We start from the raw sequence: 24,937 nt of genomic DNA on the forward strand, positions 1-24,937 counted from the left end.
AGAATGCACTGCGCCATACCTGTTTGGTGACATAATCGCGGCTAGATCTCGTATTCCAGTAAAACACTAAACTAAAACAAGTTTCTGAAAACATTTGAAGTGAGAAATATGCAACTCAGTAACATTTGGCAGGTTTCTATCAGCCCTCGAAACTGCACACATTAAAACTGTGAATGTAAATTATGCCTAATGGAAACACGTCAATCAAAAAAAACGTTTATCACTAAAGAGTTTTTATGCTTACATGAGGTGGTATATGAGTCCTGTGAGACTGTAAAACAGCCTCACAGGTAAGAGGGAAAATATGTTTTTCATTTTGGGGTGAACTGTCCCTTTAAGAGTCAATCTAACATCAAACCGACCTTTCGGCGTGTCCCAGTAGACGAAGGAGTCCACCAGCGACCAGCCTTTGCGGTAGTAAGCGGCAGTCAGCTCCAGCCAATCAGCTTCCAGGGAGCTGACCACCTGACCCTTCCTGGAGACGCGCATGGAGAGCGCCCCCTGGTGGTACTGACAGGCCAGCGAGTCCAGAGGAGCGCAGCCCGGAGCCCAGGAGTGGAAGAAGACCAGCAACCGCAAGTCTGGAGGGAGCGCGGAGGAGAATATAATCTGAGGTACGTCATGGACACATTTCACTTTCATGCTGTTTTTAACTTTTGGAGGAAAAGATTTTACACTTTACTTTGCTACATTTATTTGAAAACATCACCGACTTCTCTGGATTTTTTTTTTTTTTTTTATTACTATACAGCAGCCTTTTCATATTATTTAAAAAAATAAAAATACTGAATTCAGACCAGTATTAGAACTGAATGCTTAAATATAACTCAGGGACTTTTGGATTTGTTTTAGGGACAATTTTTAAGAAAACATTGCTTCCAAACCCATGCCTGCAGTTTTTTAAATTATTTTTTAAATTGGTCTTTTTTTTTTTTATTTAATTTTATTTTTTAAATTTTGGTCATTTTTAAAGAAACATTTTTGGTGATTTTTGAAGACACATTTTTTGGTCATTTTTTAAAGAAGAATTTGGGTGTTGTTATTTTTTAAAGTTCTGATTATTTTTTTTAAGAAAGAAATTTTTTGGGCCATTTTTTAAAGAAAAAATGGCATTTTTTTTTCTTTAAAAATTTTGGGTGAAAACATGACTGTCAAACCTGTGGGCCGGCAGTTAAAAAAAATCCCCCAAAATGACACTATTTAACACAGACAGAAACTATTCAAACAGAAATGATCATTGTGACGGTCCTTGAACATGTCAGATTATACTGGTGGAACAAAATTCCATGACTATTCCAAAACTTTCAAGGTATATTTAGTTTCAAAAAACGTTTCCAGGCCTGGAAATTGCATTTTGCAAATTTCATGATTTTTTTATTTCAGTTTTTTCATAACTGTAAGAACCTTTTGCAAGTGTATTTTGAATGCTGGCCTTTTAAATGCAAAATAGTATTTCTACATTGTAGTATTTCTATGTATACTTAAGTAAAAGATCTGAGTACTCCTTCCATCACTGATCACTGTTTATAGAAATTATACTTAACTGACACTAACGGAGACAAACAAGAGACGTGAGTGTCTCACCTGGACTGTAGGTGTTTTCCTCCAGCTCTCTGTCTCCGGGCGGAGTTCGGGGAGGGGTGCGTGGAGGGGAGCGGCAGCCCCTCTTCGGACTGTGCACCCTGCCGTTGGTGATCCCGCTCACCTGCTGGAGGACCGAGCCCACGAATCGAACGCCTCCCCGAGCGCTGCTGTTCACCTGCCAGAGTCAGACACACCGTGAACGCACCGCGCAACTAAAAAAACTACGCTCATTTTTTCTGAACACCACAGAAGAAGAGGTGGCGCACGCAAAGTCATAAAAACCAGAAATACTGGAAGTGTGACATTTTATGAGCAAACTGAATTTATTTGCTCTTTGAACGAGAACGTGTGTGATGAAACTGACAGTGAACACAGAGCGTCTCAAAAACACCGTTTCTGTTTTACAAAAAATATGAACTGAAATGATCCCGAACCAGCTGGTGTTTAAAATCATTATACTTCTTAAAATATGATTCCAAACATGTTTTCTTAAAAAAAAAAAAAGGGGAAAGTATTTCTTTTTTTAAAAGTGTCATGAAAATATCCAAATTGCACTTTTTTACAGGCCTAAGTAGATTCAATTAATCAGTATTTTACTTATTTAAGAGATTCTAGATCATTTTTACAACATTTTAGAGGTCAAAGTGTCAAGTATTTAAATTTTTTACGGTATTTTTATTGGGCTGGAAAGGTGAAATTATCCTGTATTTTACTTATTTTAAGGACTTTATTGTCCTGAAACCATTAAAATATCCAAATTGTACTTCTTTAAGTATTTTGTACAGGCCTAAATCAATGAAATTATCAAGTATTTCACTTATTTGAGAGATTCTCGAGGCGTGAAAGTTTCCAGATTATGTTTTTCTTACTAAAAAACCACTTCACAGTTATCTTGGGACCCCTTGGGGGGTTCGGACCCACAGGTTGGGCACCGCTGGACTACAGTGATAGTGGGTTTGAGAGGTCGCAGTAAATCCCACTGACCCTGTCGATGAGCGCTCTGACCGTGTCGCCCGTCAGCGAGTCTCCGGGTAACGGCCACTCCTCCACCTTCAGCATGGGCACGCTGTAGCACATGGACGCCATCTGCTTACTGAAAACACACACACAGACACACGAGCTGAGCGCTGACGGCGTTTGGCGGTGGAGCTGTTGAGGTCAGTGGGGAGTTTGTGGATCAGTGTCCAGCTGGAGGGTTCATAGTTCAGCTGTAATTGTCACTGAGCTGCAGACGCCAACGCATCCATCATTTATACGCTCAGCAGGAGGCGGCTACCACCTACTGTCTGAGCAATTATCTCAAAACGGTAAACAACTATTTAGGAACCTGAAACGATGGCAGCTCAAACACGACATACTGCAGATTCAGCATCAAAGTGTTGAGTGTAAAAAAACACACAATGGAGGAGTTTTGGAAGAGGTACCCATTTTTTTTTCTTTAAAAAAAAGAGGAAAACCCCCCCGGAAAAAAAAAAAAAAAAAAATAAAAAAAAAAGATTTTTTAAGAACGTGGTGAGAAGGCTATGAGCATATTTAACAATATGTGGCCCAAAATTTAGCAAGAAACTTGACAAGACTGTGACTGAAAATTAAGGGGGGGGGGGGGTACATAAACAAAAAACCCCAAAAATAAAGAGAATAAAATGACCAAGAAAAAGTGCTAAAAAACTTTACAAAAAAATTACCTGAAATTTGCAAAAAAAAAAAAGTATAAAAACAAACGAACCTAAAACAAAAACAAGAAAATTACCAGCAAAAAGAGCTGAAAATTGAAAAAGCTTTATGTATTTTTTTTTTTTTTATCAGTAATATAATTTTAAACATAAAAATTTCTTGTCTCCTTTTACAAATTTCTTGTGGGTCATTTCTAGCCAAGTTGGTCATTGCCTTTTTCCTCATTTTTCCAAAAGAAATCAAACCAATTTGCTCAGGTTTCAAAGGGTTAAAGGGGTAGTTCAGTTCATTTGAAGTGGGGTTGTAAAAGTACAATAATCAGTGTATTCAGTGAATGTATGAAATATACTAACTATGGATCGGTACCCCCCTTCAAAAAAAGTAATAGTGCATTAACAGAAAAATATCACTCAAAGTGTTAACTATTACAGTGAAAGTACATTTTAGGTTGAATAGTCGCTTCCAGAAAGTTCTATAATTACATTTTTCATAATATTTTGATATTATTATGATGCTTTAACATGAGCAGCATTTTAATGTGACAGCTGCTGAATGTCGAACACATTTCAACTACTTAATATGCTGGACAGTTCCATACAAAGTACATTATTATATATTATAAATCGATCATATGTTGTGTTTGTAATGTAAAAGCTTTCAGATAAAGGTAGGTAAGTAAAATGTAAGTAAGGTAAAAGATTTCCCTCTGAAACTGAGTGGAACTATAAAGTAGCATGAAATTGAAATATTTTTCCATTGGTTCATTTTGCATAGAAACACCATCATTAACGTCATTACTTCACCTCTACTGCCTCCTTATGAAATAAAAATTATCATCACAGTTCGAGTATCCCAACCAATCAAACGTCAGAGGTCAGAGATACTTCGTAACCATTGGCTGCTGAGGGACCCCTGTTGTTGGGTGAATTTCCAGCCAATAGAAATCCTGGTAGACAAACAGCAAGTCAAACCAAAACATCCTCCAGTCTCCTCCAGGCACGCCAGTCTGACCTGCTACCGAAGCTCTGCATTAAATATGCAGCTGACTTCATTCATCATTCATCTATTTACTAGACAGTGTGGAGGTGAACATGTGGGCACAGCAGGAAGGCGTGTGTGTCAGACTGTATACACTGATCTGCTCAACAGCATTTGATACTGTCAGTCGTTAATTAACAAACTATAGGTGTAGATAATCGCTGCTCACGTTAAAGGGAGAACTAAAACCCACTTTCCATCAATAACGGGGTGCCACAGGGGTCTATTTCTGGCCCATTGTTTTTTACATTACACATAAATAACATAATTTTTCCTGACCAATATTTCAATGTTAATGTTGTATGCAGATGATACAGCTTTATATATTCCAGGCTCCTCCCAAACCCAGGCTCATCCTCAGTCTACCTTTAATGCTAAAATAGCAATTATTTCACCTTCATTAAAAGGATTTTACAGCCCTAAAAAGGTGAAAATATCTAACATTCTCTAAGGATTTTAGAGGCTTAAAGAGGTGAAAGTATCCAGTATTTAAATTATTTTAGCAGATTTTAGTGGCTTGAAAAGATTAACATATACTATATTCCACTCATTTTTAGGATTTTAGAATCCTAATCATGAAAAGGTGAAAACTTCCACCATTTCACTTATTTTCACGATTCATGAAAAGGTGAAAAGGTTGTACCCAGTATCTCCCTTATTTTTAATTTTTTTGGTCTATCTTACAAGGTAAAAATATCCAGAATTTTACACTTCAGGGTCATACAAAATTGAAATAATTGTAATGTCACTTATGTTAAGTGTCATTAAGCATCTTAGAGACCAGACCAAGTCCAACAAAAATGCAAGTATTCAGTATTTTGCTTATTTGGGCTTTTCTCAGTATCTTAGAGTCCTGAAAAGATAAGCGTATCCAGTATTCAATGTGTTTTAGAGATTTTCAAGGCTGTCAAATTACCAAAAAATCCAATATTTCAGTTTTAAAAGATTTTAATCAATCAGCACTCCAGTCCGTATTTTGATGTCCATTTTTATGCAGATGATACAGTTTTATATGTCCCAGGCTCTACTCCAACCCTGACTCATTTCCTTCTTCAATAATACTGATGAAATGAAGTTAATAAACGTGTGTGTCTAAATTTACAATGACTGAAGAAGAAAAGCCCTCAAATAAAAGTAATTTCAGATGTTCAGGTAATAAATTAAGAGCGTTGTTTGAGGTTTGGTGTTTAAAAGAGGGTTTGGATTGGAGTACCTCGGTCTGGGACGGGCCAGGATGGCTCTGTAGAGCAGACTGAAGGGCAGTGAGCGGGTTCGGCCCACAGACAGGATGATGGGGTGCAGGGCGGTCAGGACGTAGCCCTGTGTGTAGTAGGGCTGCAGCGCCTGAGGCAGCTCGGAGAGCGAAGCCACGTACTGAACTGTAGGACGGCTACCTGCATTAACAGAGAAATGAACAGTCGGAAACAAGTCAGTGAAATGCATTTTAGCGGGTTTATGAAGGTTACTGCCACATGCACTTCAGGCAGATTAGTGGGAAAGAAAAGTGGCATCATGCATTAATGGAAAAGCTTTGGTTCATTCTGAGTTTATTGCCATTTTGCAGCCAACCCTTAATGCTGTCTGTGTTTTAAGCCTTCTGACGTCCTCTTAATCCACCACAATAGCCCAAAACACAAAGTTATTTTGTTGTCTGTTATGTGACAAAAAAGCAGGATTTTTCTTTTTGTTTTTGCTTGAAAAAAGTATTTAAACATTGACGCCCGTACATGAGGACCATTTACTCCATTCACACGACGCAACACGAGCCCAGTGTTTCCAAATGTACCCGCCACAGAGACGGCTCAGTTCAGCAGTGAATGTGCTGCAGAACTGTGGGTGAAAGCCTAAAATGGACAGAAAAAGATGGTATTTTCAGATTTGTCTGTGTTATTGTAAACATGGGACACGGTCCAGCGTCCAAAATCATGCACGCTGTCTGGGAAAGTTTTCTTTTCCTTCCTGTATAATGACTTAAACATCACTTTTCCACTGTTGCTGCTAGAAAAAGGAAAGCACACACACACACACACACACACACACACACACACACACACAAAATGGGGTCTGTTAAACGTAAATACAGATGCTAATCATGACCGAGCGTAGCATTTATTTGAATATGAGTTTGTATTTTAGTCCAGAGTCAAATAAAGTGCTATTTTTCGTAATTTATCCCTTATGGAACCATTTATTAGATATACTTCCACATATATAGTTACAAATCCTGCAGCTCGTGAAATTGACTCATTATCATCTTCACATCAAATCTGCAAATAAAAACATTGTGTATCTGGAAACTAAAAATGCTGCCGCCTGGTCTGAGACTTTTAATGTCCAGCTGTGTCTGAAGGCTTCAAAGACTTAATGACGGCTATAAAAACAACAACCGCTAACCCGGCATGTAGAGGGAACCACCACATCACCACACTCTTACGTAAAGGTTACATACAGCACATGTATATGTACTAACTGTACGCGTATTTTTAGTGCTCCAGCTGTGACGTCTGATGTGGTTTTCTATCTGCTACATACGAGGTGCGGCACTGAGAAGGACACACACAAAAACATGTAGTCGAGTATACTCTTTATGCTGAACTAGAAAAGCCGAAACGTTAATCTTACTTAAAATAATCTTGGAAACCGACTGCCTTGAAAGAGGAACGTAAATATGACAACAAATCTTAATTTATGTGTATTTTATATCTAATTGTTTACTTGATATCAGCTGAATCTACTTAATTATGTGAAGTTGATGCAACTTTAAAATGACAAGTGGAATTACTTTGCTCTTTCTAAGTGTTAGCAACTTTAGTAAACAAAATTAATCTGACTTGTTTAAGAAAAAACAAATATGACGGACTAGCTTGTAACCAGCAGATACAGATATATTGCACAGTAAACTTGGTTTACTGAAGTCGCTTAAACTTAGAAAGATTGATTTCATTAAATGTATGATTGTTAAGTTGCAACAACCTCAAAATATTAAGTAAATATAACTTAATTCTGAGTAAACCTAACCCTTAGATATAAACACCAATTAAGATTAATAGTTATATTTACTTACATTTTTCAAGGTTTCCTAGACTAAAAAAATAAATAAAATCAGCTGTCAGATGTCAGTGTGCTGTGACATTATTGGGTAATTGATTGTTATTGTTGCAACTAACGATTCTTTCCATTCGTAATTGTTTAGTCTCTAATACGTCTTAGCCTGGATCATGACCTCTAACACTTCTGATTTGAGTGAAACAAAATTTTGACTAATTATCAAGCAATAAAATGTCAGAAAAATACCCATTAAATTTTTCCCCAGAAAAAGTTTATTTTTTGTGTATTGCTGTTATTTTTTGATGAATTGCTTTTGTACTAAATACTGTTTGTTTGTTTTTTTTGTCTTTTCACCTGTATTTGACAGGAGAGCGCTTGAGTGAAAGGAGGCAGAGAGGCGATGACATGCAGCAAAGGGAGTCGAAACCGAGGACACAGCGTCTGTACACGGGACGCCCGCTCTGCCAGGTCAGCTGCCGCACTTATACCGCTCTGTGACATGTAACTGCAGGAATTTTCAATTACTTCAAGATAAACGGACATAAACCTGCTTAAAAACAACACTCATACAGGATTCCCACCCATGCACCATTTAAATCAGAGGTTTTGTCATCTGGTCTACCCATCTCTCTCTCCTGTTCACGTTATCCTTATTCTGAACAGTTAGAGGTGCAGCGAGCGCACGCTCAGCGCTGAGGAGCCGCTGCTCTGTCGCTGGTTCAGTCTTGTGTTGTTTTTCTTGAAAATCCTGGCTGGAAATCCCTGTGACCATCACCATACTTCCTGTGTCCACAAAGAGTGGCTGTTCACAGAGGGGCTTGGCTGTGTGCCACACACACACACACACACACACACACACACACACACACACACAGAGTCCATTTAACACATTTCAAGTTGTGTGTGTGTGCATTCCTCACCACAACCCCCCACATTCTCACGAACAAACACCCCAGAGATCGGGGAGACCAGCTGAGATCACGGCAGCCTCTGAATGGTTTGTCTGGCCGGCTCCATTATGAGACTGAAGACCAGAACCTCAATGAAACCTCGAACGCAGGGGCCGCGGCAAAACACAGCCACAAAAACTGCAGTTTACGGGCATTCCTGTGGGTTTAAACTTTCTCCGAACTATTTCGGTTTAACACCAACATGTACATGTTGCAGCTGGTGACTCAAGTCGATACTTCACTTTTACTTTATTTACTTGCTTTGCTTTGGGGCGACTTTGCAGAATGACAGGAGGCCAGGGGCCAGTCGCAGCAGGCCCATACGTGTTTCCAGGATTTTAAGACATTTCCAAGACTTAAGGGCTTTTCTAGGACTTGGGACATTTCAAGTATTGTAGCACGTTTATAGGATTTTGGAGATTTTAAGACATCACTAGGATTTTAAATATAATAATATAATATAATTTACCTATAATTTTAGAACATTTCTGGGATTTAAGCACTTTTCTAGAATTTTAGATTTTAGATATAAATAGGATTTCAGGACATTTTTAAGATTCCAGAAGTTTTTCTTGATTTAGGACTTTTCTAGGATTTTAAGACATTCCTTGGATTTTGGGACATTACCAGGACTTTACGACGTTTCAAGGACTTTTGGACATTTCTAAGATTTTAAGACATTCCCGGGATTTCAGGATGTTTCCAGGATTTTTGGATGTTTCTCGGATTTATGACATTTTTAGGATTTTAAAGCATTCCCAGGATTTTAGAACATTTTGTAGGATTTTCGGACATTCCTATGATTTTGGCACATTTTTAGCATTTCAGGACGTTATGAGTATTTTAGATCATTTCTAGGGTTTTAGGACATTTCTGGCATTTTAGGACATTAGGGGCTTAGTGAGGACTTCTATCGAGGGGTGCGGGGGATCCTCTACACCCTCTACGGCATTTTTTGATAAACAAGCTCTATTTTGATGTTGTTTTATGCACTCTGGTACCTTATGTACACTGAAAAAACAACAGTTTTCAGTATCAATCACTTCATTTTTTATCGTGAATGAGAAAATGGTTGGGATCTACCCAGCACTCTGTCGGGGGCCAGATTTGGCCCGCGGGCCGTAAGTTGAGAATCAGTGCTTTAGGGTGCGAAACATGTGCAGTCGAGTCAAACATGGATCTCCTGCAGCGTGCTGAGGGTCAAAACAGGCGACCACGCTGCAGATAATGGCTCCCAGGAGGAGCATGATGTCATACAAACACACCTCCAACCAAAGCTTTTGTTGCTCGTCTCCTCCCCTGCTTTCAGTCCTCACACCCCCCTCCCATCCTGCCGCCACTCGCCCCTCAACCCGCACACTGAGGCCTCTGTTTAGGGCTATGTGGGAGAAAAAAGAGGAGGAGGAGGAGGAGGAGGAGGAGGAGGAGAGGAAGAAGGGCAAAGAGGGTAAAAAAGGGGGGAAAGGAAAGTAGAAGTGGGAACAGCAGCAGGATGGGGGGGGGGGGGCAACAACTGAGCGAGGGGAGACAGAGCCGAGAGAAAGGGAGGCGAAGGAAGGAGGAAGGAGCCAGACAGCAGTTACAAGATGGATTTTATGAGCCGTATGTGAATGGAAGAGAAGGTGTGAAAAGGAGAAAGTTGCCTGGCAACAAAAAGGAAACTAGAGGCAGAAAAACAAGCAGCTCTGTGAGGCTGAAACTCGTTGAGCTGAACACAAACGTCAGCGAGCTCACCGGGACGCGTTCAGCCGCTGTGATGCCACATTCAGGTCACGCGCTTTTGACCATAATTCAGGAAACAAAAGCGTTCACATCGGCCTCCGAGCGGTGTATTTCCTGGTCTGAGATCATTTCTGACTCTCATAATGTCCTTAAAGACTTAAAGACGTCACTGGCAATTACAGTTATAATAAATTCAGCTAATTATATGGAGCCCAAAAGGTGCCATGGAGAGAAACAATAAATAAATCGAGGCCACATTTTACTGACTCGTGCGCACGAGATGCTATAGCGTGGACTCAAACATTTGTTCTCTTGTTCGCTGAAACAACGCTGAAGTTAGCTTCAGATTCAGTTTAGGGAGTTAAGGTTGAACATATTTTGCATATTTTGCTCCTCCTACTGTGGTGAAAGCACGTTGGACGTCTAATTAAAGCCTGAACGTTGTCTGAAAACCGCTTTTAAATTTGTGAAACCTTTATTTTATCTCTGAAAATGCAAAAAAATAAAAATAAAAAAATAAAGATTTCACTGCATTTTTCACACATAGACCACACTGAACCAGGTCCAGATCAAAACCACTATACTTACACGGGTCAAACTCAGATTAGATCATCCCAGAGAGGCTAAAGATTACTAAAAAATAAAAATAAAAAAACAATATCAGATTTGTAAAACAGTTATTTTATTCCTGAAAATGAAAAAAAGTACATTAATTTCACTATATTTCTTGCAGAGTAAACGTCCAACATGTTTTCACGATAGTAGGAGCGGTTGAGCTTCATAAATCACATTAGCCTTAATTCTCCTCTTAACTGCTGAACTGGAAGCTAACGTCGGCGTTGTTCACCTGAAGCCGGCGCGGTGCACTTGAGTTTTTTGGGGAGAAAGGCTGCTCTGTTGTGCCGTCTCTCTTTAACGTTTATGACGTCACACTTATCTCTGTGCACAAATGAATCAAAACAGTGGAATGAATGAATCAAAATGAGGGAAAAAATGTGTCTTAAGGCCACGTAATCACATCTTGTGCGCTCGATTTAGTTAAAACGTGGCCTCGATTTATTTATTTTTTCCTCTCATTGGCACCTCGCGGGCTCCGTATGATTCAAAAGAGCGGACGGTCGCTCTCTAGTCTCGGTCTGGGTCCTTGTTGGACTTGGATTCGTCCCGCCTGACTCTGATGAGTGGAAAAACCAGAACAGTAAAGTTACAGCTTTAAGATAAACAATGAGCCGAAACTTAAACCGACCGACCGAGTGATGATTAGAGATTAATGGAGATTATTCGATGAGGCATTTAAGCCACTTAAGTGTCCACCTCAGATCACTGACGCCACATAAGACCGATGAGGACTCCACGAACTGGATTCAAAGATGATTGATTACCGAGCTGCCCCGTTTGTGCTGCCTCACGCTGACCTTGAACTCTCCTCTAAATTTAATAAAAATAAAATACTGTCTTTAATCTGAAATAATCCAGATTAGATTCTCAGATTAAACGGAGATTACAGAAAACTGCACTCAACCCTGGAAATAATGACGAGCGCTGGCAGGCAGATACTCTTTTACAATCAGGACAGCGAAATTGAAGCTTCGGTGGGTCAAATATAAATAAATCAGTCGCTCTTTCTTCACGGATTAGAAGACGGGAACAATTCAGCCCGCGTTTCCTTCAAGCGTCTTCGAGTTCAACCAACCAGCGCTGAACGCACGTCAGCTCAGGTTAAGCCGTCTCCGCAACCGCAAATCCCTTTGTATCGTCCCATTTGTTCATCTCGTCCTGACCCTCACCCTTCACATCATCCTCTTATCTTTGATTCCCCTCAGCGTCCACTTCAAGTCTCTGCGTGGCGCCGCGGCGTGCAGAGAAGTGGAGGACGGTCGGGGCGGCTGCCAGCCTCGAGGCTTCAGGCTTCACGTACAGAGTCATTTGTTAAAGGAGGAAACGCTGAAGTTTGGTCGTTTTAACATGAGAAAGTTATTTAAGATGTAACGATTCGTCCTGAGGGGAAACTGTTGTGCAGCAGCTGCAGCAAAACGCAGCAAAACACAGGAAAAAAAGGACAAATATAAAATATCAATAAGTGCACGTTTACAAATATCACAGTAGGCTGAATATCTTCTTTGACTTTTAACATCTTGGGACCATGTTGGAAATAAGTGTTTTTACTTTTTATCCTTTAGATTTTTTTTGTTTCGATATATGAAAATATGTCAATAAAAATCAATCAATGTAAAGAAAATATACAAAAAACAAACATAAAAACTACAAAGATGCAAAAATACAACCACAGCTTAACCCTTAGGGACTGTCTGGCACATTTTAGGAATATTTCTTGCATATGATATAAATTTCATCAAGATTGTGTATTTTTGTTTGATCTTATTTCAAGTTCAGCTCCTACAATGAGTCTAAAATACACTGTGGAAACTAAATAGTTACATTCAGACTGACATGTTTGATCCCACAGCCATCAAAGCAGAAAAACAGGACTTGTATTATTTCCGGGTGTCATTCTGGGCTTTTAACTTTGTCATTTCGACTATTTTCCACCTAATGACCACATTTTTTTATCATATTTGGCATATGGAGAAAAAACTCGTGTTTCCAATGCTAATCAATGAAATAGGCTCTGATAATAAAAAAGAATAATAAAATACAATTTAAAATAAATGCATTTAAAAAAAAACAAAAACTTTGCAGATAGTATATTGCCAATAATTCTTTTTTGCGTGTGTTTTCTTTTTCTCTAAAAACATGGTGGCATCATGACAAAAGCCTGACATTTAAAGGGTAAAAATTCTCCAAATTAATTAACATTTGATATTTATGATTAGGACTAATGTTGGTTACAAAAATAAGTGTTAGTATCTGACACTGCACAAAAATAAATAATGTATAAAATGCAGTATTGCTGCTAATCATTGACATCTCTGTAATAATCGAAATAATAATAATAATACACTTAGCATGTAGTATATTTAAAAAAAAAACATCTAAAAACATAGTGGCACCATGACAACTATTTGTAATATAATATTTTCAAAGCTTGATTATGAAAAGTGCATTTTGTGCACAGACAGCGAGGAGCACAGTGAGCCGTTTGCTTTGAACAGATCAATAACTCTGTTAACCATTCGGTGCTCTGCTGCGCTGCCTCTGGCTCCACGTCCACTCTCCTCTCAGTCTCAGTGAAAAACCAGGCCAAGCTGACTGGGAGCGCTGCAGCCACTGGGCACGGCACTGGGAGACACACAGGGGTGATGGTGTGTGTGAGAGGCAGACAGGAGGTGTGTGACTCTGCGTGTGTCCCAGAAAAAGAAAAAGAAAAAGAAAAAGAGAGGCCCGAGAAGAGCGGAGCGGTGCAGGGATGATTCTTACAAAGACGTCCTGGTGACTGTAAACTTCAGAGATCAGCGTTTGCAGAGTGTCAGCGGCGTTTTTAGGATTTAACGGCACTGGGGCCAAAGCCCGAGGTCTGAGGGGGATCCTCATTCTTTATAAACAAGCTCTATTTTTTTTTTTTAAATGCTTTTTCACCTTTATTTGATAAGACAGCGTATACGTGTAAAAGGGTGGAGAGAGAGGGGATGACATGCAGCGAGGACTCAGCCTCTGTACATGGGCCACCCGCTCTATCCACTAAGCCACTGACGCCCCATCAAGCTCTATTTTGATGCATTTTTATGCACTAAAAAATACATTTTTTAACTTAAATTATGATTTGTGATGTTAAAGATTTTAGTCGTTGTTCGTTATCAGTGCTGAGTAGAAACAGAATAATTTAGAACTGCTATAATTAAAATGTGTTGACCAGAGTTGGAAAAATAGTGTTTTTATAAACTGTATAGTTTATAAAACTAAGTAAGCACATTAAGTCGAGTACACGCATGGACGGAGTGGCGATTAGATCCAGGACTTTTTATGATAACTGGGGACTGTTCATAATTTATGAGAGGGGAGGGGCTGGTGCAAAGAGGGTGAAGCATGTCAAAAAATTCTTAAAGCACAGAAGGAATTTATCTTTATTTTACCCTAGATTTTTAAGGAAACCATGACTTCCAAACCTTTTTGGCAATTTGTTTACTTTTAGAAATTTTGGTGATTTTTATGAAACTTTTTGTAAGTTTTTTTCTAAAATTTTTGGCAAAATATTTGGTGATTTTCCCCCTCTTTTTTGCATTTTTTTTCTCTCAAATCTTTGGGAGTAATTTTTTCTTTGCTTATGTTTGGTGATTTTTTTTCTTTAAAAACTTTTAGGTGATTTTTGTAAGTTTTGATTTTTTTGTTTTCTAAAATGTTTTTGGCTGTTTTTTAACTTTAAAATTTTAGGTGATTAGTAACAAACCCACAGGCTCACCAAAATAAAAATTGCCAAAATGACACCATTTATCTGCATAAAAAACAGTCTTTGAACACATCATGTGGGACGAACTCTTCATGCATTTTCCCCGAGTTAATCACGGAGGCTCCAGAAAAAGAAGAAACAACATTTGTAGCTTTGGAAATGATAAATAAAGAACAGTCCCTTAGGCCTCCTCTTATTTCTGAATCTGCATATATCTGAGGCTATTTCTACGACACTCGGGCTGAAGCCTCAGACGCCCTCCTCCTCTGATGACACCACAGCAGGCTTTAAATAAATCTGGGTGTTTTGTGTAGAAAAGGGTGCAGGTGAACTTGCCTGAACATAAATTATTACAGACAAGTAGTTCAGCGAGATATTCAAAAAGACAAACAGCGCTCGTCGACCTGTGAGGCATCTGTTAGCCAGGTGCTCGGTGGGAATGGCACGTACCGACAGATGTGTTATTTCAGAATCTCACAAAGACGAGCGACTCTTCACACCTCTCCGCTGACAAAAAGCCCAATTAAAGCATGAAGACACTGAGAGATTATTGATCCTGAACTTTTATAACGTTAACCTGCGATTTCAGCACACTGAAAATAAACACAGAACCTGCACGTTTGAGACTTCTTTAACAAGCCATTATAATTTTGATTTTATTTATCATCACCTGACCTGCAGCTCAGGATCATTAAAGGCAGCTGTGCCAAATTAGCAGAGCAGGGAGCCTTCAACTGCTGCGCGTTTGCTTTAATCTCAGTTTTATTGTTTGATGAATTTGTTTATCACCCTGCTGACTTTGTGGGGGTTTTTGATTTTGAGGCTTCACCCTGCGACTCTCCTCACATCCTGCAAATCAAATCGACTCCTAAATCATCCGAAGCATCCGGGTTCATCACGCAAACTGTGAGTAAAACTCACGACGAGCTGATCACGTCTGCAGAGTCTGTGGCTGTTCACATTTTTATGTTCACAGTTTTATGTTTACTCCAGCAGGTTGGTAAAGTCCTTAATGTTTGCAAAAATATCAAAAGGCAGCTTTACTTGGTGCAGTTATTAGTAGTTGTTAATAATCAATACTGAGCAGAAACAGGATATTTTATAACTGCGATCATTAGAAATGTAATGACCAGAGAAAAATAGTCCAAGTTTGGACAGAATGACAGATGATTAGATCCAGGACGTTTTCTGATCATTAGGGACTGTTGGTAATTTATGAGAGGGGGAGGGGCCGGTGCAAAAAGGGTGACACATGCCAAATATTTGTTTATTTGTTTATGTTTATTTTCTTTTTTGGGCATTTTTTTTTTCTTTTTCTTTTTCAGAAATGTTGGTGATTTTGAGCAACTTTTTGTGGGTGTTTTAACCTTTTTGGCTTTTTTTTCTTTTTTTTGGTGATTTTTAAACATTTTTGGATGTTCCTTTAAAGTTTGTCGGCAGCGTTTTTGTTTCTGTAAAAAAAAACAAAGGCAATTTTCTTTAATCTTTTTGGGCAATTGTTTTTCTATTTTTTGAGCGTGAAATTGTTTAACTTAACCTAAAATCTTTGGTGATTCATCATCAATGCCATCCAAAGTCATTGGCCCACCAAAATAAAAATCAGCAAAGTCACACCAGTTATCAGAAACTGTAAAAAACAGAAATAATAGTTGGATTATCAGTTTTGCTGTAATTCTAAGTTTGCTGCAGTAAACAGGACATTAAATTAGTCCAATTATTTCTGGTGATTTCATCACACAGACAATCTCTTCACAAATCCTGAGTTGCACAGTTATTTTTTAGGCGGTGTGGATGAAATCAGGAGACTGTAGCACCTTTGTTTGCTCTGCAGTCAGCGGGTGTTTGCATTTTGTCCCTGGCTCGGCTCCGTCTGGGAGGTGAGAACAGCGAGTGAAATTGGGCGCACATCAAATATCCTCTCTATCGTGGAGCGAAGCCTGCAGAGCCTCGTTTTGGACTGAGGAGACGCTCCGCTTTGAAGCCAGAACATTTTGGCTTTTTGTGTGTTTCAGCTTCCAGTTGGCAAAAAGAAACTTGACTATGAAACCAACGACGCCAATTTTCTTTTCTAGCAAATCATAAAATTAAGTGATTAACACAAGGAAACTGTTTTAAGCAGTGATACTCAACTTACGGCCCGTGGGCCAAATCTGGCCCCGGATAGGGTCCCGGGTGGCCCCACAACCATTTTCTAATTCACAATAAAAAATAAAGTGATTCACACTGAACTGTTTTTGTACTCTTAGTTTACATAAGATGACAGACAGCATAAAACAGCATCAAAATAGAGCTTGTTTATCAGAAAAAGTGTCAGTGGAGGATCCCCGGCACCCCCAGACAGAGGTCCTAGCTAAGACCCCAATGACCTAAAGCCCCTAGAAATATCCTAAAATCCTAGAAACTTCCAAAATTCTTAGAAACATCCTAAAATCCTATAAATGTCCTTACAATCCAGAAACCTCCTAAAATCCCTTAAATATCCTTAAATTCTAGAAATGACCTAAAGTCCATAAAATGTCCTGAAATCCAAAAACATCCAAAAATGTTAGAAACATCCTAAAATCCTAGAAGTGTTATAAAATCGTAGAAATGTCCTAAAATCTTAGAAACATCCTGAAATCTGAGAAATGTCCTAAAATCCTATAAATGTCCCTAAAATGCAGAAACCTCCTGAAATCCTTTAAATATTCTTAAATTCTAGAAATGTCCTGACGTCCTTAAAATGTCCTGAAATCTTAAAAACACCCAAAACATCCTAAAATCCTAGAAGTGTTATAAATCATAGAAATGTCCTAAAATCTTAGAAACATCCAGAAATCCTAGAAATGTCCCAGAGTCCTAGAAACATCCTAAAATCCAAGAATGTCATTAAGTCCTAAAAATGTCCTGTAATCTTAGAATCATCCTAAAATCCTACAAGCATCCTTAAATCTTAGAAAGGTCCTGAATGTGTCGAAACATCCTAAAATCCTAGAAATGTCCTAAAACTCTAAAAGTCTCCTGAAATCCCATAAATGTCCTAAAATCCTGCAAACATGTACAGGGCTGCTGTCCCCTGTCCCCTGTCCCCTGCCTCCTGCCTCCTGTCATTTTGTGAGAGAGCACGTTGATTATCTGGTTTAAAGTCTTGTAAAACACGGAGAGAAACGCCAGCCGTCACCAGACTGCACATGACTCGTCTGGACTGGAATCGCTCCGGTTTCTCTTTGGCTCTGCCAGTTATGGCGCCTTCACACTCTGAGACGGACGAAAACTGGCACGTTTCATTTCAGCCCGCGAGCACGGACAGCCTCCACATTAAAACCCTTTTTTTACTGTTAACTCAGTGAAAATGCAGTCTGGATTTCTCTTCTCCGTTCGTCAAAAGCAGCATTTAGCGATTAAACACTCAAACAAACAGCTGTTTAGTGAAAATGAATCAGGCTTCGATGACTTCACTCACATGTGGAAGCATTCAGGATGCAAGTGACCAAATTTAGACCAGTGAGCGCCGGTTTGATCAACTGCAGGTGAAAAAGTCTGAAATTTGTCGAGCACGTTTGCACACGAGAAATCTCCCAAACACAGCTGCAGACAGTCGACACGCCAAACAGCTCAGACAAGTTTTTACCCAGCAGCCACTGCAGTTTCCTCTGTGGCTGCGCGACGCACATTTCTTTCTTTCTGAACCGGGAAACGTTGAGTTCAAAGTTTTCTGTTATAGATGTGAAGTGTTGGTCCCCAGTATTACGAAACTGCCGGATGCTAAGTTATAGTACTGACGGTACTTCAGCAACTTCAGCAACGGTACTTCAGCAACTGAAGTACCGTCACTACTGACGGTACTTCAACAACATCGGCGTGGTTTTTAGGGTTATTGAGGATGCTGAATCCATTTCTGACATTTTCAAAGTTCAAAATGTTTTTTATTTAACCTGAAGTCTGCATATTTTAACCGATGAATTCTTATTCAATTGAGACATTTTGGAGGACACTGAATTGAGTGGCTTAGACAGGTAACTTACTGTAGTTTATGTTTCTGACATAATTCAAATTAAATTAATTTTTTTTAAAAAATTAATTAAAATAACTTCACATCAGAAGAATAGAACTTTACAAAAAAGGGCAAATATATTCTAAAACTTTTTAAAAATTTTTTCATTTTTTACTTTACCTGCCTTTTTGGTGATCTGCCTGTTTTATTTACTTTTATTCCTTTTATTTGCTTTATTTTTGTTGACCCCTTTGTGTATTTTGTTCTGGACTTTGTGTGACTGTTCTCCACCTTTTTGTCTGTCAAAGCACTTTGTAATCAACTTTTTTAAAAGGTGCTACACAAATAAAGTTATTATTATTATTATTAATATAATTTTTAAAATGTAAAATTAGGTATAATAACGTCATGTTTAACAGGTGGGACACACAAGACCCGAAAAAATTAAACACCACATTAATGGAAAAGAGAACTATATGTCCACTACTTGTTATAACAGCTGCTAAGCTTACAGATCAGTTTATAAACTAATTATAAATTCTGCAAATTGCCCAACATGCGTGTTAGCCTATGGCAGTTTCTTAATGTTAGGGACCCAAACTTTACTTTTATAACATTTATAACATTTATAACTTTACGGTACTCAACATTTCCGTGTTGACTTTGCAGGCGAGTAGACCACAAAGAGAGACGTTTTTTTTTAGATTTATTCTGATCATCAGTGTTTGTTTAAGGTGGATTTAGACACAATCTATGACTCACACACACACACACACACACACACACACACACACCCTGTCTGTATTTATGAGTGTGTCTGGGAGCAGAACTCATGACTCCCTGCTGATGACGGGAACAAAGAATCATTGCGCCTCCAAACAAACTCCTAAAACAAAAGCACATGCAGCAGAGCGGCGTTCACCAGAGACGTTAATTATTAGACGATTAACCAGCCAGCCGGTCGAGTCGCCCAGTGAGGATAACGAACTACCACATGACAGGCGTCAATGGATTTTTTTTCAAAACAAAACGCATCAACTATTTGTAAAAAAAAAAAAAAAAACATTTTCTTAGCGTGATGCACTTGAAAAAATGCATAGTTAACGTACTATAACCTAAAAATAAAAGTAACCTAATAAAAATACCAAAAAAAAGATACAAAAAAAATGTAGTAACAAAAGCTGTATATAATATGTTGTAAAAAAAACAAAAGCACTTCATTAATGCTAGAACTGGGAGACAGTATCTAACATTTATTTTTTTGAACTAAATTTCCTTCTAAATTTTCTTCCAACATTGTAAGAGTGACTATTGGCACAAAAAATATGATCACAATTACATTTTTGATCAATAATCATTAGAAATATAGATTTATTGACTAGGTGAGTAAGGGTTAGTATTAAAAGAAGTTGAACTGTCTGAAAAGTTCAGAAAATTTACTGTAATGCAACTTTTAAAATCAGGGAAAAAAAAACAATTTATTCCATATAATGATATAAAAATAGCCAATACCTTGATACAACGACACTTATTATCTAAGATGATATATATTCTCATATCTCGATACCATATAATATCTTTATATTGCCGAGGCCTGTCACCAATCTGATTTATTGATTCATAGTATCAGTTACTGACAGATATTGATCTTATTAAGCGGATTCGGGATTCATCCATAATTGGCTGATTCTCATTAAATAAAGTCCCATCTTCAATGTCATAAAATTCTGAGTGTCGGTTAATTTAATTACGGAGGGCAGCAACTATCTGATGACAGATTATTTGTTTGAGTTTTTTTTTTAGCAAAAATAGCAAAAATTCATTTGTTCCAGCTTCTCAAATATTATATATATCAATATTTTCTGTTTCTTAAGACGGAGACATGTCGCCACTGTTGAGCAGATTTGGGCGTGACGACGGATTGGACCAGGATGGACCAGGATGGACCAGGATGGACCAGGTCTGCTCCAGTCTGGGTAAGTGGTGTTTCATCACACACATCGTTTTTTGGATATATGTGATGATAAGAGTCCAGTTTTAGGTCTCGTAGTTGGTAAACAGAAGACGACCGTTGACGCCACCTTTAAATCAACAACTTAACGCGACGTCAGCTTTGCTTCCTTCGACATCAACAGTCTCACCGAACAAACGTCACGCTGAACGTAAACAGTGTGAGCGGCTGGACTTCGTTCGTTTCTGTTCAACAACGCTGCTGTTTTTTGCAGTTTGTAGGTGCATGTGGTCTCGTGCAGACGTCCCCGACTCGTGTGTCTCAGGTCCATTCTGAATGCACCATAAATGAAGTTTGTGAAAAATACACTTTATTTTGAAGTACAGTGAATTTAAAGCACAGTGCTTTTATTGTGAAGCACAGTGTCCTGCTGTAGAGGGAGAGGTTGTTTTTTTTGAGAAAAGTAACTTTCTTCTGCGTTCTTGGTATTATGTTGCATGCTTTTGTTTGGTTTTGTTTTTTCCAAAACCAGGAGGGTGGCTTTTTTTTAATCCTCCCCAAAGCTGCAAATATTTTGCCTTGAGTGTCCCTGAGTGACGTCATTGTCCCACATGATGTCTTCAAGGACCTTCAGAAATTTGAAAATCCAGTGCTAATTTCTTCTTCTTTTTCTTTTCTTTTCTTTTTTTTTTTGAAGTTTCTGGCTGTGATAAACAGTCATTTGGTGATTTTTATTTTTGGAAGGCCCGCAGGTTTGGGAGGCATGTTTTTAAAAAAAAAAAAAAAAAAAAAAGATCTAAAAGATGAAAAAAAAAGGCAAAGAACATAAAAAAAGTTAACTTTTTTTAAGGACAAAATTTTTTGTAAAAAAAAAAGCCCAAAAAATAAACAAACTTTGCCAACAACATGGCCAAAAACTGTTGAAATACAGAACACGCCTTGGTGAGTTTTTAAAGTAGCAGCATTACAATAAACCCTGAAAATCTGACAAAAACTGTGTTCCCTGTTTACGACACCAGTGTGCTGAAGGATGTAAACACACGATGGATCAGCGGTCACTTACAAACACACTGATCCTTCGTGTTGATCTGACAGGTGTGATGCACATCTGTCACTTTTTTGAACTGACATTTTCTGGAAGCTCATCATTGGATGATAAAATCCTCGTTAGTCTGAGGTGAGTCTACGTGATCGGATGTAACGCGGGCAGGACTGGATCCTCGCAGGACAATCCTTGAAAGTCATTACGTGCTTTACCTCCCTGACCCCCCTAATTTGGAAAGCGGCACTTTCCCTCCGTGATTCCCGATGGTGCCGGCCTGCTGTTTACGTGCTCGGCTCCCATTCAGAACTTAATCACCGTTTCCTTCCAAATAGGTCACAGTCACAACAGCCAGTCTGAGGACCAGATGAAGGGATTATCCCCCAAAAATGGCAACTCCACAGCAGGTGGGCTTCTCTCTGCAGTTTTCTACATGCCTCTCACATGGGAAGGGGTGTGCGGATGAGCGTGTGTCCGTGTGTGTGTGTGTGTGTGTGTGTGTGCCAAGGGAAGAAGGCAGGAAAAAACCTTGTGTGACCTATTTCTAGATAGGCTGAACCCACAGCTCTGCTGCAGGGAAAAGTCCACCGTTAGATGCCGTCACATTTCACACTTTGAAAGAGCTTTGAAATGAAACTGAGTGAAATCTTAAAACATTAACAGACACTTTACAAACATCACGGGTAAATGCAACCCACTCATGTTAATAATGAAGTGGTAACATGCTCCAACAAAGCTACCAAAAACAGGATGTCTGCTATTTATGACATTTTAAAGACAAATAAATGAAGATGTAAATGTTTAAGTCAAAGTAAGGAACAATAAAGGCCACATTTAGGCCTTTTAAAGATGGAAAATATTTTAAAAAAAAAAAAAAAAAAAAGAGGAAAAAAAAGCACTTTTAACCCTTTGAAACCTGAGCAAACTGGCCTGATTTCTCTCAAGAACATAAGAAAAAGGGATTGAGCAACTTTAGAAGAAATACACTCTAAATTTAGCATATTAGTAAAAGTTGCAAAAAAATTCCTGAAAATAAGCACACAAAAAGTATACTAATAATTATAATAATAACAATACTAAATATTTTTAAAATAATAGAAATGACCTGGAAAAAATAGCAAATAAATATAAAATTATATGTTTTCTTGACATTTTTTTTATTTTTTGGTTTTTTTTTTTTTAATTATATATTTTCTTTCAAGTTATTTTTCTTGTCATCTTATACTGTTTTTTTTGTTTGTTTGTTTGTTTTGTAATTTCTTGCCACGTTGGTCATTGCCTTTTTTATTACAATAATTCTGTAACATAATTTTAAATATGCAATTATTATCATTAGCATTATTATTTTTTTAATTATATCGTTTTTTCCTATCTCTTGTCTTTTTTTTCCCTCAACATTTGTACCTTTTTCCTAAATTTAGTAAGTTGCTCAGAGCCTTTTTTTTCATGTTTTTGGAAGAAACTGCTTAATGTTCAAAGGTTTAAATACTTCTATAAAGTGTCTGAAAGCAGCACAAGAAAGGTGATGTTGCTCCAGGTTTCAAAGGGTTAATTTAGAAGTATTCATTGTACAGTACAATGAACCCCGTCTGTGTTTTACTATTCTGACTGATTATTTTTTTTAGATTAATATTCCTTCTGCATTAATGTGTAAGTTGCACTTTATTGCTTTAAATGTTGAAAGAAGTATTTCACAGATATAAAGACGGTTTCCACATAAAACTCGTCCGTCTCTGCAGCAAAAAGACACAAATATAATAACCAGAGAAAAAAGGACTTTGCCATTTGCTTTTGCTCAAGATGCAAAAAACCTACAACTACCAGAATGCACTGCGCTCCACCAGCCCAATAAACGCTCCCGCTGGTGGGTGATGTGATGTGGACTGGTCCATGTGATACTATGCTGCCTGGCCGGATCTCATATTACAGTTAAAGGGATATTTCACCACTTTTCAACCAGTTTTGTTTAAAAACGTTGTCGGCAGTCTGTGTAGATGAACAGCGACTCCGTGTCCCTCCTAAAACTACAGGCTGTACTTCCACATTTTCGAATTACCCGCCACCGCAGACACAAAGATATACAGCTGATCAAGAGAGGCTGTTTACCAACATGCTCACTTGACTAATCAATTAATCAACTATTGTATCAGTACGAATGCAAACATCACTCTGTTATATTTGACCTCCAGATGGGGTCTGGTTTTAATTTGCATTTTGGATAAAAAGGAGTTTGTTCTGTATGTTTCTGTATAAATACTGCTTGGTTGATTGACTGATTGATTGATTATGGACATACCTTAGTGGCATCTTCGATAATCTGTCTCAGTCGTGGCTATGGAAAAATGTCCAGGGATAAAAGAAAAAAGCCAGGGAAAAACTGAACTTATAATTATCTTACTTATCTATTTGAAATTATGACACAGGATTATTCTATTGTTATTATTTCTTTTTTCTTTTTCCTTTTGTAAATTTATATAACATATATCTTACTTATACATTTAAGATTAAGTAACAGAATTATTATACAATTATATTTTATACTACATGCATTTGCATATTTTTTTTTATATTTTTTAAAACTAATTTTCCGGTTATTTTCTTGCATTTTTCGAATTCCTTGCACATTTTCGGGTATTTCCCTTCTTCCCGTGTTTTTTGTAAAAACATATCAACCCAATATGCTAAGGTTTGAAAGGGTTAACTAATCGATTAATCGCCTATTGTTTCAGCACTAATGCGAACATGACTCTTTGTTGCATCTGGTTCTGCTTTGCATTTTGGATAAAGCGACTTTAATCTGTATGAATGGAAATCTACTGACTGATTTTGATCAAAAATAAGTTTCATCTGTAACCAGAAATAGAAATCTATTGATTGATCGATTGATTTTTGATCAGAACGCGTGCTCCTACCTTCCAGGCTGAAGTCGAGCAGCACATACTCGTACACTGTCTCCGTTTTCGTCTCCACTTGCGGTCTCTTCAGAGTGGAGTAGATCTTCCCGGGGCTGCTGTCCTCCGGGTCTTCTAGTTTCCTCAAGCCGCAGCCCATGGCCTCCGAGGCGGGGACAGCCGCTCGCTGCGCGCGGTGGGAGCACCGGAGGAGCCGCCGACACACACTCACACTCACACACGCACACACACACACAGCTTCACTTTGGCTTCAACTTTTAACGGGACCGCTCCATCACCTCCCGCTCCGTCCTCCCGTTAATCCCTCTGAGCGCTCACAGATGAATCAGCGGAGCACCGGAGAGCCGCCGGTTACCGGACAGAGGCTGCTGTTCACGGAGCGGTATTTTTGGAGAAACGTCCCGCTGATGTGGCCGCAGGTCTGGAGCGTGGAGAGGAGGAGCCGCCGCTGCTGTCTCTGGAAAAAAAAAGTTTCCTCCACAATCAAGTCCGACAGAATAATTACAACTTCCCTTTGCCATTTCAAAATAAGAGACTGAATAGCTCAATGATTTAACCCTTTGAAACTTCAGCAGTTTGGGTTGATTTCTTTCAAAAACATGGGAGGAAAATAATGAGCAATGCAGAGAGAAAAGACCTCGAAATAAAGAAATTAGTAAAAAGTACAAGAGAATTACCTGAAAAGTTGTGAAAAATAA

The 24,937-nt window shown here is 38.4% G+C and overlaps 1 protein-coding gene across 1 annotated transcript; it reads right to left on the reverse strand.

The window, feature by feature from the left end:
- Window positions 1-240: 240 nt before the first annotated feature.
- rftn2 (raftlin family member 2) lies at window positions 241-24,712 on the reverse strand. Its single transcript, XM_042494057.1, has 6 exons — window positions 24,240-24,712; window positions 5,510-5,690; window positions 2,569-2,677; window positions 1,585-1,759; window positions 363-581; window positions 241-263 (listed from the first exon to the last, which is right to left on the reverse strand). The coding sequence occupies exons 1-6, from the start codon at window positions 24,376-24,378 to the stop codon at window positions 241-243; spliced, it is 846 nt and encodes a 281-aa protein (XP_042349991.1). The 5' UTR covers window positions 24,379-24,712.
- Window positions 24,713-24,937: the final 225 nt, after the last annotated feature.

This window comes from Plectropomus leopardus, chromosome 10 (assembly GCF_008729295.1).
Source record: "Plectropomus leopardus isolate mb chromosome 10, YSFRI_Pleo_2.0, whole genome shotgun sequence".
In the NCBI taxonomy this organism is placed as follows: domain Eukaryota; kingdom Metazoa; phylum Chordata; class Actinopteri; order Perciformes; family Serranidae; genus Plectropomus; species Plectropomus leopardus.